This window comes from Calidris pugnax, unplaced genomic scaffold, assembly GCF_001431845.1.
Source record: "Calidris pugnax isolate Ruff unplaced genomic scaffold, ASM143184v1 scaffold108, whole genome shotgun sequence".
In the NCBI taxonomy this organism is placed as follows: domain Eukaryota; kingdom Metazoa; phylum Chordata; class Aves; order Charadriiformes; family Scolopacidae; genus Calidris; species Calidris pugnax.
Window position 1 is genome coordinate 297,587 of NW_015090845.1, and position 13,134 is coordinate 310,720.

A 13,134-nucleotide genomic window follows, 5' to 3' on the forward strand; every position below is an offset into this window, starting at 1 on the left:
GGGCGGGGCGGGAGTTTAAACTCCCGCCCCGCCCCTAACGGCGGCGGCGCTACGGCGGCCGCGTCGGGACACTCTTCCCCCTTCCGCGAAAGCACCGCGCCTCCTTCGCCACCTCTGAGGGGGAATGAGCTCCCGCACACCGGGAGCCACCCCACAGGTCCCGCTCGCTCTGAGGCCGCCGGCACGGAGGGGTGCTTCCCTCCCGCTTCGCCGGCCCCGCCACATGTTTGTCCTTCGCGGCCACCGTCGCGCCCCCTCTCCCCTCCCCGCCATGCGCGGTGGAGGCGGCGCGGCTCCAAGATGGCGGCGCCCGGTGGGGAGGCGGCGGAGGGTGGGTTCGCGGCCTGGCTGGCGGGGCGGCTGGAGGAGCTGGGCCTCGACCGCGCCGTCTACGGCGCCTACATCGAGGGGCTGCTCCGCGGGGAGGAGAGCGATGAGGAGCGGCTGGAAGCGCTGCGAGGCGTCCTGGCCGCCTGCCTGGTGAGGGCCGGGCCGGGGGGGGTCCTCTCACCGGACGGGCCCCCTCGGAGGGGGTGGGTGGTCGCGGCCTCGCTGGGCTCGGAGGGTCGGTGGGGAACGGGCGGGCAGCGCTCCCCTGGAGCCAACTGGTGGATAACTGGGCCCTCCGGGTGCTCGGGGTTTAGTTGGGGTTTTTTGCTGGTTGGGGTTCTCTTTGGTGCCGGTTTTGGGGGTGCCCGGGAGCCTGGGCAGCCGCTGTGCAGCGTGGCTGTTCGGCGGGGGAGGAAAAGGGGTTGATTTTTAGTTGTGTGGAGGCCACGGGGTTCAGCCTGCGAGCTGGGTGGTTCCTAAATGTAGTTTAAGAGATGATTTCTAACAACACATTCCTTCAGAGCAGTTCAGCAGTAGCTGTGTTCCGTGGTCATCCCTCCTCCAGCAGGTCTCGTTCCTCACAGCACCGTGTTGTCCTCTGGATCCCTTGGATGAGGCTGGAGCAGGGTCTGTCTCCCAGCTGGGACAGTGGGAGGGCAGGGGCTGGAGCTCGCAGGGGTGGGCAGTGCTGCCTCTGCCCTCCAAAAATCTCTGGAAGAGAGTTAGGAGAGTGCAGAAAGCAATTTCTCTTCTACAGTCATTTCCTTTGGGGGCTGTAGGATTTATGCAGAGGCTGAGGGACTTGGGTCTTTTTAGCCTGGAGAAGAGCAGACTGAGGGGGATCCGATCAACACCTATAAATACTTCAAGGGTGGGTGTCAGGAGGATGGGGCCAGGCTTTTTTCAGTGGTGCCCAGTGACAGGACAAGAGGAAATGGGCACAAACTTGTACATAAGAAGTTCCACCTCAAGACGAGGAGGAACTTCTTTGCTGTGAGGGTGGCAGAGCCCTGGCAGAGGCTGCTCAGGGAGGTGGTGGAGTCTCCTTCTCTGGAGACATTCAAACCCACCTGGACACGTTCCTGTGGGACCTGCTCTAGGTGGCCCTGCTCTGGCAGGGGGTTGGACTGGATGGTCTCCAGAGGTCCCTTCCAATCCATGTGATTCTATGTGTATCTCGGGCTATTCCATAAATAGATGTTTTTTAGTGTAAAATGTGAAATAATTAGTGTGTGCTCCTGTTGAAGAAGTGCTCAGTGGCCATCACTGATTTCCTCCCCAAAATGTCTGTAGGGGAGCACAAAACCCAAAGGGACTTGGTCACTACAATCAGCTGTTACTGTAGGTAACTATATAATGTGATTCCTTCCATTCACTGACGGTGTGCCATTTAAAATCATTTCTCCTAAGAGCCAGAGCACCTCTTCACTCCTCAGCCATCCCTTCCCCACCTCGGGCACCGCTGGTAAGGTGCTTTCTCACAGCAACGTCACTGCCAGTGTGGCTTTGTACCTGAAATAATCAGAGGAGTGAATAGTGCATCCTGCTGGCGTTAGGGGAGAGCAAAACATCTTTGGAAAATGCTGTTCTGAAACAGCTGAGGATAATTAACTTGCCTGCAATTACCAGACTCGCTCCATTTCATCACCCAAGGCAGAGCCCATGTCAGATCCTTGACCACACCAGCTGTGGACTGGCCAGCCCGGGCTGTGCTGTCTCTGGAGGTGTGTGGTGTGTCCCCTGCCCCGCTGACATGTCCCCGTTCCTCTTTAGTGCCCAGTTACTCTTCTCTTGTGAGGGAACTGGTGCAGAGTTTTGATGTTCCTCGAGTTCTGGGCTGCCCTTATCCTGTATGTGTTGCACCACAGCCCCATTTCTTCTCTTTGTTTTCTTCTTTGTGTCACAGTCACAGCTGACTTTGGCTTCGCTTGCAAGTTTGAACTTGGTTTGATTTTTCTACAATTCTTGTAAAACCTTTTTGCCTCTTGAACCCTTCAACTTTCTAATTACTTTTTGAAGTCGGTGCATTTTTTTCTTTATTTGTAGACTGTGCTTATTTCTGTATTGGCTTGAAGCAATATTTTATTTGGTTAATGTGGAGCTGTTTCTTGGCAAGTCTTTTCTCTTTGTTCTTTTCACAAATTCCAGGTCATTTGTTTGTTTTTGACAACCCTCAGAGAAATAAATTCCAGGCGACCTATGCATTCATGTCTATGGTTCCTCAGTCCTGGCAGTGTCATTCATTAGTTGCCAGAGTTTATTAAGGTATAACAATTTCAAATCAAGAAACTTAGGACTGAGATCTGTTTCTGTTCAGTTCTTCTCTTTAAACCAGACAGATTCCGGATCACTTGTATTTTCTGGAGTTAATTGTTGTCTGTATTTGATAATCTCTAAACCAACATCGTTTCCTCTCTGTGTGGGGAATACTGGATGAAGGTAACTGGTCGTTGCACCCTCAGCTCTCAGAGCTCTGCTGCTGTTACTGCGTTTGCTCTCACACAAGGATGTGAGTCCCCCAGGACCAGGGCTGTGCTGGAGGGCTCCGTCCTGCCTGCAGCTGGACAGGAGGGTGCTGCAGCCAAGGCCTCACCGTGAGACACAGCTTCTTTCTGCTTCCATAAGGGTTGTTTGGCCCAGGCTGCCCCATCCTGTTTCTCTTCTTGTGCTTCATTCCTGTCTGTTCACACACTGCCATCTTGGTCTTTCTTCCTTTCTGAATACAAGGACTCTCCAGCTCCAAGGCGGGTTTTTTTGTCCTGTTTCTGGGATCACTAGAACACCTCACTTTTGTGTTCTTCACCCCTCATAGGCCTGTCTCCACTGATAAACAGACACCTGGTTTGTTTCTTACTGCTCAAACCCTCATCCGAAGGTTGCCCAGGTCTCTGCCTTCATTCTTGCTCTTTTCCTGTTTATTTTTCTTCCCACTTATGGCCACTCCTCTGTCATCTCTTGACTGATTTTCTTCCTCCTGCACACTGAAACTGGGCACCCAGGGAGTACGTCTCTCCCAGCCTTCTCTCCTGGCTTAAGTTGCTCAGAGTTTTGCCAGCCTTGATTCCAGCAGGCCAGCATTCCCTGCACTCGGGGAGCACCTCCATCGAGCAGGATCCTTTTACTGTGAGTGTTTCTGGCCCTTAAAACCCTTCATGTCTTCCCTGTCCTTGACCCATGCTGACTTTCATTATCCTTTCATGACTCAGCTGTGTCTCTGAGGGCTGGAAGGGTTCCTCTTGCTGGTGCTTGAAATGTGCCCATCATCCTCGTTGCTGCTCTGCTCACCCAGCATGTTCCTGGGAGGATGTGTGTCATCTGGTGGGAGTGGGGTCAGTGGGTTCTTCCAGACCTGAACCACCCTGACCTTGGCAGCAGCAGCCTGTCCTCTGGATCTGCTCGGGTTAAAGGCGTGTTGACTTCTTAAAGTGGAGCCTGATATTGGTGGGAATCACAAACCCTTTGTCCTTCTGCTGTTTCTCTGTTTGCAGATCATCTCCTCCCACAGCCTCGAGTGTCCCGTGTGTTTGTCCTTGCAGTGTCTCCTCCCCAGCCCAGGGACCATGTTCGTTGTGTGTACGGCCCTGAATGGTGGTTGTGAACGTGGTGCTGGGTTGCTCCATGTGATGGTGTTGCTCGCTGTCATCTCTTGACTGATTTTCTTCCTCCTGCACACTGAAACTGGGCACCCAGGGAGTACGTCTCTCCCAGCCTTCTCTCTTGGCTTAAGTTGCTCAGAGTTTTGCCAGCCTTGATTCCAGCAGGCCAGTATTCCCCACGCTTGGGGAGCACCTCCATCGAGCAGGACCCTTTTACTGTGAGTGTTTCTGGCCCTTAAAACCCTTCATGTCTTCCCTGTCCTTGACCCATGCTGACTTTCATTATCCTTTCATGACTCAGCTGTGTCTCTGAGGGCTGGAAGGGTTCCTCTCGCTGGCACTTGAAATGTGCCCATCATCCTCGTTGCTGCTCTGCTCACCCAGCATGTTCCTGGGAGGATGTGTGTCATCTGGTGGGAGTGGGGTCAGTGGGTTCTTCCAGACCTGAACCACCCTGACCTTGGCAGCAGCAGCCTGTCCTCTGGATCTGCTCGGGTTAAAGGCGTGTTGACTTCTTAAAGTGGAGCCTGATATTGGTGGGAATGACAAACCCTTTGTCCTTCTGCTGTTTCTCTGTTTGCAGATCATCTCCTCCCACAGCCTCGAGTGTCCCGTGTGTTTGTCCTTGCAGTGTCTCCTCCCCAGCCCAGGGACCGTGTTCGTTGTGTGTACGGCCCTGAACAGTGCCTGTGACCTCGGTGCTGGGCCACGGTGTTGCCGTGTGACGGTGTTGCCGTGTATGTTCGTTGTGTGTACGGCCCTGAATGGTGGTTGTGAACGTGGTGCTGGGTTGCTCCATGTGATGGTGTTGCTCGCTGTTGGTCCTGCTGTCTGCCTGTCACGTGGGGAATTCTGTGCTCTGCTGTAGTAGTCTCTGTTGGTCCTGCTGTCTGCCTGTTACGTGGGGAATTCTGTGCTCTGCTGTAGTAGGCTCAGGGTGGGAGACTTTATTCCGAGTTGCTCTTTATTTGTATTGGAGCAAAAGGTGGAGAGATTTTTGTGGATGTTTTTATCTCCTCGTCTGTCCCACAGCTGGGGAGAACTCGGTGGTTTTTGACTTGAGCTTTGCTCTGCTGGGTGACTAATCTCCAGTCTGTCTGGAGATTGGAAGTATTTTTTCTAGGCACCCAGTGCCCAAGTTCTCAAGATGAGGGTGGGATCATTGTGTCTCTGGTGGGAAGTCTGTGCACAGGTGTTTGGTGTTTGAAATGCCCATTACTGCCCACCCGCTGTGTGGGCTGGGAAGGGGGCAGAGGTCTGGTTCCTACACAACTTTACAAGAAATTCTTTTCTAGGCAGAGTTCATCAGGTTTTCTGCTTCTCGGAGCTAGCTTTTGGCCTAGGCAGGGCAGGGGATGGTCAGGGCTGGCAGCAGAGCTCTGTAAGAGGTCACTGTCACTGTTGGGTGCAGAGCAGAGCAGGAGACCGCAGGGACCTGCAGGCAGTGCTGGACGCAGCCTGAGCAGTAACACGGGTGATGTGGAGGTGCAGGGGGTCGGGGTGTCTCAGTCCCAGCCTGCTCGTTCCTCAGGTGTCCCTGGGCAACAAGTTTCTGTTGGGTATCAGCTCTCCTCAAGCCCCTCTGCCTCTCAAGCTGTAGCAAAACTGATTTAGTGTTAATGAGCAAAATAAATTAATAAATAAATAAAAAGAAACATCCTGCCCGTCCTACACATACGTCTTCCCGGTGAACGTTCCCGGTGATGTTGCCTGTAACTCTTCACAGCACTTTTCTCTTTCATCAGGATCGTGTTTCTTCCCTGGACTCAGCTCCCAAACCTGAACTCGTGTATTGGGCAGTTCTCAAAGAAAGGCTGTCGCTGTGTGTGATGAGGTGTGATAGTGTGTCACCTCTCTGCTGCTGGAACTCGAATTCTGGTGTTGATCAGTGTACGTAGGCACTGAGGAGACAGAGTCACAGTGGGACTCCACAGGAGAAGGATCTGTGCTGTCATACAGCGAGACCTGGACAGGCTGGAGAGTTGGGTCAAGAGGAACCTTATAAAGTTCACCAAGGACAAGTGCAGGGTCCTGCACCTGTGGAGGAATAACCCCCTGCACCAGTACAGGTTGGGGGTGACCTGCTGGAGAGCAGCTCTGCAGAGAGGGACCTCGGAGTCCTGGTGGACAACAAGTTGCCCATAGGCCAGCAATGAGCCCTTGTGGCCAAGAAGGCCGATGGTCTCCTGGGGAGCATTAAGAAGAAAGTGGCCAGCAGGTGGAGGGAGGTCATCCTGCCCCTGTGCCTTGGTGAGGCCAAATCTAGAGCACTGGGACCAGTTCTGGGCTCCCCAGTTCCAGAGGGACAGGGAACTGCTGGAGAGGGTACAGTGGAGGCTACAGAGATGACGAGGGGCCTGGAGCATCTCTCTTAGGAGGAGAGGCTGAGGGACTTGGGTCTTTTTAGTCTGGAGAAGAGAAGGCTGAGGGGGGATCTGATCAACACCTATAAATACTTCAAGTGTGGGTGTCAGGAAGATGGGGCCAGGCTTTTCCCATTGGTGCCCAGGGACAGGACAAGAGGAAATGGGCACAAACTTGAATATAAGAAGTTCCACCTCAACATGAGGAGGAACTTCTTTGCTGTGAGGGTGGCAGAGCCCTGGCAGAGGCTGCCCAGGGAGGTGGTGGAGTCTCCTTCTCTGGAGACATTCCAACCCACCTGGACACGTTCCTGTGGGACCTGCTGTGGGTGGCCCTGCTCTGGCAGGGAGTTGGACTGGATGGTCTCCAGAGGTCCCTTCCAACCCCTGCCAGTCTGTGCTTCTGTGATGTGGTGGTGGGAATACCGTCCTGTGGCTGGTTGGTGTGTTCCCTTTCTCCCTGCATTTTAAAGTCTTCTTCAGCAGAGGAGAACAGTGTGAACACATTCCACTGGCACCTCTAGATCATGGTTAATGCTGCAGGGCAGGTCAAGGGGGACAAGAGTATCCCTGTGGGTGGGAGGAGATGGTCTCTCAGTACATCCAAAGTGGTTCCAGCTCTGTTCTGGCCCTGACCAGTTGCATCCAGCCTCATCTATTCGCTTCAGTGAGACTGGCCATCGGAGGTGGCCTCTGAGTTGCTTCTCTGCAGCTTTGCTTGAGAGGAGAGACAATGCTGGGTGGTAGATTTCTGGAGTGGAGACACCCTGCCTGCCTTTCTTCGGCGTTCGCAGGGCTGTTGCACTGCTGTGACCCAGTGTGTGTTGTGAGAGCTCTGTCACAGGAAACTTCACCCCCCGCGGTGACCCGGCGTCGCCCCGCGCGGGGCTGTTGGACACAGCCTGGACACCGTGTGTTTGTGTGGTGGGTCAGGGCTGTTCTAGTCCTGAGCTGTGTCAACAATTGCGTGTGTGACTTGTATCAGTGTGTAAGTTCCTGAGTGTGCAAAGCTGTGAGCTCAGCGCCGGGTGTTCACATTCTTCGCAGCCGATGCTTTTCATACCTGATTCATGCTCCTTTAACTCTGCTCCAAGACTGAGAAGTCTCTTTTCCCTTACTAGGAAGAAGATGTCTTGAACGATGTTTGCAGGGAAGTGGTGGAGAAGTGGTCTGAGTCTCAGATTGTTGACGCCAAAGAGGAAAAAGAAGGTAGTGTCTCTGCTGGCTGTGCCTTTCCCCCTGCTGTGGGTGACCTGCTGGGCCTCGTCGTTGGGTGTTCAGATTCTCCGCAGCCGGTGCTTTTCATACCTGATTCATGCTCCTTTAACTCTGCTCCAAGACTGAGAAGTCTCTTTTCCCTTACTAGGAAGAAGATGTCTTGAACGATGTTTGCAGGGAAGTGGTGGAGAAGTGGTCTGAGTCTCAGATTGTTGACGCCAAAGAGGAAAAAGAAGGTAGTGTCTCTGCTGGCTGTGCCTTTCCCCCTGCTATGGGGTCCTGCCGGGCCTCGCCCAGCTGGGAGCTGTGTGTTCGTCCCGTGAGGAGTTAAAACCAACTCTACCCATGTGTTTGCAGACCTCACTTGCTTCTCATTGCCTCTGCTGCTTATTTACTGTTTTGTCTGGAAATACAAAACGAGGATGAGTAGTTTCACTTCTGGCTGTCTGCTCACACTCTGCTGCTCTTTGGGGTCATGATCCTGCAGACAAAAAGCTCATTTGTTTATTTTTTTTCTGTAGGATTTTTGAAATTTCCTTTCACAAAATATCTGGGCTTTCTCTCCATTAAATGCTCCCTATGTGGCAATGGCAGCCAGTGCAGTTGTTATAAAATGCTGGTGCTACTCCAGTTTACGCTGTTCTGGAAAACGAGTGGTTTTTATACCTAAACCGCACCTGCGGGGAGCGGTGCTGTCCCTTCTGCTGCTCGCCCCAGGAAAAGGTCCCGGTACCTATCAGGAAAGCATCCTTATTTTCCTTGTTTGAAATCTTTTCTTAAAATTATCTTCTTTTTTTTTTTTTTTTTCTTTCACAAAATATCTGGGCTTTCTCTCCATTAAATGCTCCCTATGTGGCAATGGCAGCCAGTGCAGTTGTTATAAAATGCTGGTGCTACTCCAGTTTACACTGTTCTGGAAAACGAGTGGTTTTTATACCTAAACCGCACCTGCGGGGAGCGGTGCTGTCCCTTCTGCTGCTCGCCCCAGGAAAAGGTCCCGGTACCTATCAGGAAAGCATCCTTATTTTCCTTGTTTGAAATCTTTTCTTAAAATTATCTTCTTTTTTTTTTTTTTTTTCCATAAATGCTCGTGGGGGGAGGCTCTGTGAAGCCGCTGCGCTAACGCTGCTCCTTTCCCCGTCGCCTGTAGCCCCCCCGTGTCTTTGCACCCCCTGAGTTCTCCCTCCTCTCCAGCTGGTGGTTCGGGAGCAAAGAGCTTCGTCTCGTTCTTGCTCATCGCAGGGGCTGGTTCTGGTGATTGAGTTCTGCTCTGGAGTCTGTGCTGGAGGGATTTTGCTGGTTTAAGCATTCCTCATGGATCAGTCAGTGACCTCCCACCTGCACGGACCTCACCGTAGCCCCCAACACTGTAACATCCCTTTGGGCTAAATCCTGCTTTTTGTTTGCTTTGCCTTTATTCGTTGGTTCTGGTTGCAAACAGAATATTGTCACTGAGTGATGTCATCCCAGAAACACGGAGCCCTTCTCATGAGGCCTGCTTTTTTACAGCACTTCTCGTGTCCAACCCTCAGCAGCTCACAGACACACCTCACCTCCTCTTTATAGAACCACACAGCAGGTTGGTGGCTTTCCCTGAAAATGCACAGCAGCCTGTCCTTGGCCTGACCTTGCCTTTGGCAGGGGACGGGGAAAAGTTACACTATTCTCTGCATTAAATAAAATAAATCCAACTTTTGGGCACAAGTGGCTGGAATTGCTGGAGCTGCGAGGCCATCCCAGAAACACTGAGCCCTTCTCATGAGGCCTGCTTTTTTACAGCACTTCTCGTGTCCAACCCTCAGCAGCTCACAGACACACCTCACCTCCTCTTTATAGAACCACACAGCAGGTTGGTGGCTTTCCCTGAAAATGCACAGCAGCCTGTCCTTGGCCTGACCTTGCCTTTGGCAGGGGACGGGGAAAAGTTACACTATTCTCTGCATTAAATAAAATAAATCCAACTTTTGGGCACAAGTGGCTGGAATTGCTGGAGCTGCTGCTGGTATGAGCAGGAGGAGCCCATTGGTGACGCGCAGGGAGTTCTCTGAGTTGCCAGAGAAAGAAGGCAGCAGTTTGTGTCGGGGTGGTTAGAAATGCAAGGATTTGATTATTTCACCATAAAAGGATAAATCCCTAGTGAAGCTAATATCTACTTGAATAACAGAATCCTAAGGTTAAGTTACTAACAAACAAACAAAAAAATCGGTGTCAGAACCCAAATGTCATTTTAAGAAACAGGAAGCAGAAAGTCAACATTAAAAGGTCCATCAGCTCTTTGTCTCCCCAGGTAGAGAAGAGAATGTTACATGATCTGTCACTTTGGGTTTTCAGAATTCCTATTGAACGGGGCTTTAAGGACACGGTTAAATAAACTTTCCCTCTCTTAACCAGAAGAGAAGGCAATTTGGGGTAAAATGGGTTTTCATTAGCAAGAGCCTTGCGGATTTCAAAGTTTCATTGTGAAACTTCCCTTCCTCCTGGAAAAACAACATCTGATGGTGGCTGCGTGGAGCTGGGGGGGCTCCTCTGGCGAGGAGAGGCTGGTGTCACAGGAGGAGGAGAGGCTGGTGTCACATCCTGCCCCCCCTCCCTGCCCCCCCAGCGCCTGCGGCTGGAATTCCCACACCGGCCGGCTCCCTGCGCGCTGGCAGCGCCGCTGCTGACCTTCTGAGAGGGCTCCTGGGGGGTATTTTTGGGTGAGACCTCTCCCGTTGGCTCAGAGCACTCGTCCCCGGCGACATCTGCCTCCCTGCAGACGGGACACAGCCCTTGGGTGCCCTTTGGGGACTGTGGACGGAGGAAGCAGCAGCGTGTGGGATCTGCTGTGGTATCTGCCAGCTGGGACTCGGCGGCTGCGGGGCACTGACTGATGCTCTGACTCCTCTCTTTGCCAGATGAGGTCCAGGCCCTCGCCAGCATGATGGAGAAACAGGCCAGGATCGTGGTGAAGCCCAAGGAGGTGTCCCAGGAGGAGAAGCAGAGGAAAGCTGCCCTCCTGGCCCAGTACGCCAACGTGACCGATGAGGAGGAATATCCTTTTCCTGACCCAGTCAAGAGTCAGTGGTTGTCAGAAATCTCCTAAAACTCCTTTCCAGCTTGGCAGTGTCTGGTGGGGAGAATTGGAGAAACTTTTCAGTCTTTTCAGATGATTCAAGGATTGGAGCATCTCCCTTATGAGGAGAGACTGAGAGAGCTGGGACTCTTTAGTCTGGAGAAGAGAAGGCTGAGGGGAGACCTTATCAATGCCTACAAGTATCTCAAGGGTGGGTTGAAGGAGGAGGGAGCCAGACTTTTTTCAGTGGTTCCCAGCAAGAAGACGAGGGGCAACGGGCACAAGTTGGAACAGAAGAGGTTGTACTCAAATATGAGGAGAAACTTCTTCACAGTGAGGGTGACAGAGCCCTGGAACAGGCTGCCCAGGGAGGGTGTGGAGTCCCCTTCCTTGGAGATTTTCAAGCCCCACCTGGATGCTCCTGAGTAACATGCTCTGACAAGCTCTGGGCAATCCTGCTTCAGCAGGGGAGTTGGACTAGATGATCTCTATGGTCCCTTCCAACTCTAAAATTCAGTGAAATTCAGTGAAATTCCTTCTCCAAGATAAAATAGCATGGAAGCTCCTAGTTGGTGGAGTGCCATGAGCAGATGCTCCTTCCAGTGTGTTTCTCTGCCCTTCCCACACTCCCCGCGGAGCCCTGTGTGGCTGGAAGGGTTTGCCTGGGCCAGGTGTGTGGCAGAAGAGCAGTGAATCCCCTCCCCATACCTCTGTGCACAGTACTTAATGTATTTTATTTCTTTCTTGCTTTCTGACAAGAAATCTGCTGAAAAGATCCTCCTTAGAGAGAGGATGTGGAGAGTGGGAGAGTTAAGGTTCCCTCTTCCTTGAAGAGCAGGGAGCCCTGCCTGTCCCCGGGCAGCAGGAGGGCGCTGGACACGGGGGGTTGTGCTTTCCTGCTCCTCGAGTGCCTGCCTTAGTTTTTAGCTTCTTCTCTTATTTGACGTGTTTTAAGTTCATTACTGATGTCTGTATTTCCTTAATTCTCTCACTGGCGAGGATGAACAGGACGGATCGATTGGGACAGCAGTAAATATTGGATCAGAGAAATGTATCCTTTGAATTGTCACTGACCCAGGGCTTTGGTGACTTTCCCATCCGTCCTTCTCCGGGCTGACACTCCCCCTTTCTTTAGGGCACCTTTTAAGTTTGGTGAGTCATTTCTCTTTCCATTTACTGACTCTGCTGGTAATAAAGGTGAGAGATCCCCTCTGCTCCCTGTCCCACGTGCACAGCTGGGACTGATCCCATCGTTCTCCTTTCTCTCCTCCTTTCCTTCCTTCCCTCTTCCACCCTCTCAGGAGCTTCACAGAACATGCTCTTAATACCAGTAATTCTCCCAGAACATCAGCTTAATGGTATCTGGTGTTCGGAGAGGTGAATTGCGTCAGGATTTATTAAAAGTGCAACTGAAACAAACCTGTGAAACTCGTGAGGCTGTGGTGAGCTCAACTTTAAGGTGAACAAGGACCGAGTATCCCGTGTTTTTCCCAACACAGTGATTAGGGATGTTCCTTGAGCTCACCAGGTTTAAGATGGAAGCGGGTTTTATCATATAATTGAACAGGGAAACCTAAATTACTCTTGTCCCTGCATTATTGATGGTTAGGAGGAAGAGAGAGCAGAGGAGACGCCCACTCGCTCCTTCTAATGTTCTTCCCAAAGCCCCTGGGGGCTGCAGCAGAGACGGGGACGTGGTGGTCCTGGGCTGAGCTGCCCCCTCTGTTCCCAGCCCTGCAGCCTCCCCTGGGTGGCACCGTCACCTGGGACCCGTGGGGAGCCCCGGGGGAGGCTGCGTGCCCCCAGGCTGTCAGCTCTAGTCACTGCCTGCAGGTACACACACACATGTATGTGCATGTGAAAACACACGTGTGACACACACAGCCATAGTGGATCCACGCGAGGAACCTGCACTGCAGGTGTAGCTTTTCTTCCTCTTAGGTTTGTAGAGGTTTTACAAATCAATTTTTATGTATCAGTCTTAAGAACCTGTAGGCAACCTGATTTTTCCAGGAAAAAATCCTTTTTAGGGAGCATGCATTTACCCTACGTGACTTTTCTGTTTGGAAAGAGGGATTCCTTTTTCCTTCTCCGTTCCCGAATTCCTGACCCGCCCGGTGAGGGAGCCGAAGCAGGAGTCAGGGGGTGAGGGCAGCACACAGGTGGTGTCTCGGTTAGAGCTCCAAAAACGGTTCCATCTGAGTGTCACCTGCCCTTAACGTGCCCCAGCGCTGTTCCGAAACACCAACGTGGAGGACGTCCTGAACGCCAGGAAGCTGGAACGGGAGCTGCTGCGAGACGAGTTCCAGAAGAAAAAAGAGCAAGATAAGCTGCAGCGGGAGAAGGACAAGTTGGCCAAGCAGGAGCGGAAGGAGAAGGAGAAGAAAAGGACACAAAAAGGCGAGCGGAAGCGATAGCTGGGGTTTTGCAGTTGGACTCTCAAGGCATAAAATTAATTAAGAATACGGTGTGTGTTTAAAAAGCAGAAGAAATTCTGGGCACGTTGCTGGCGAGTGGTTCTTTGGAAGTGTTTTTCCTTTTTTTTTTTCTTTTTCTTTTTTTTTTTTTTTTTTTT

At 52.1% G+C, this 13,134-nt stretch overlaps 1 protein-coding gene across 1 annotated transcript; it reads left to right on the forward strand.

Annotated features, from left to right (window-relative positions):
- Positions 1 to 265: 265 nt before the first annotated feature.
- On the forward strand, positions 266 to 13,121 carry CCDC43 (coiled-coil domain containing 43). The gene is made up of 5 exons (XM_014942682.1): positions 266 to 480; positions 7,411 to 7,498; positions 10,402 to 10,537; positions 11,552 to 11,610; positions 12,789 to 13,121. Exons 1-5 carry the CDS (start codon positions 301 to 303, stop codon positions 12,974 to 12,976), a joined length of 651 nt encoding a protein of 216 aa, XP_014798168.1. The 5' UTR covers positions 266 to 300; the 3' UTR covers positions 12,977 to 13,121.
- The last annotated feature ends 13 nt before the right edge of the window (positions 13,122 to 13,134 follow it).

Excerpts from the sequence above, each read along its gene's own strand:
- CCDC43 (XM_014942682.1), top strand. The coding sequence starts at position 301 with ATGGCGGCGCCCGGTGGGGAGGCGGCGGAGGGTGGGTTCGCGGCCTGG. Across the intron at positions 481-7,410 it reads GCGTCCTGGCCGCCTGCCTG|GAAGAAGATGTCTTGAACGA; the intron begins GTGAGGGCCGGG and ends TTCCCTTACTAG. Across the intron at positions 7,499-10,401 it reads CGCCAAAGAGGAAAAAGAAG|ATGAGGTCCAGGCCCTCGCC; the intron begins GTAGTGTCTCTG and ends TCTCTTTGCCAG.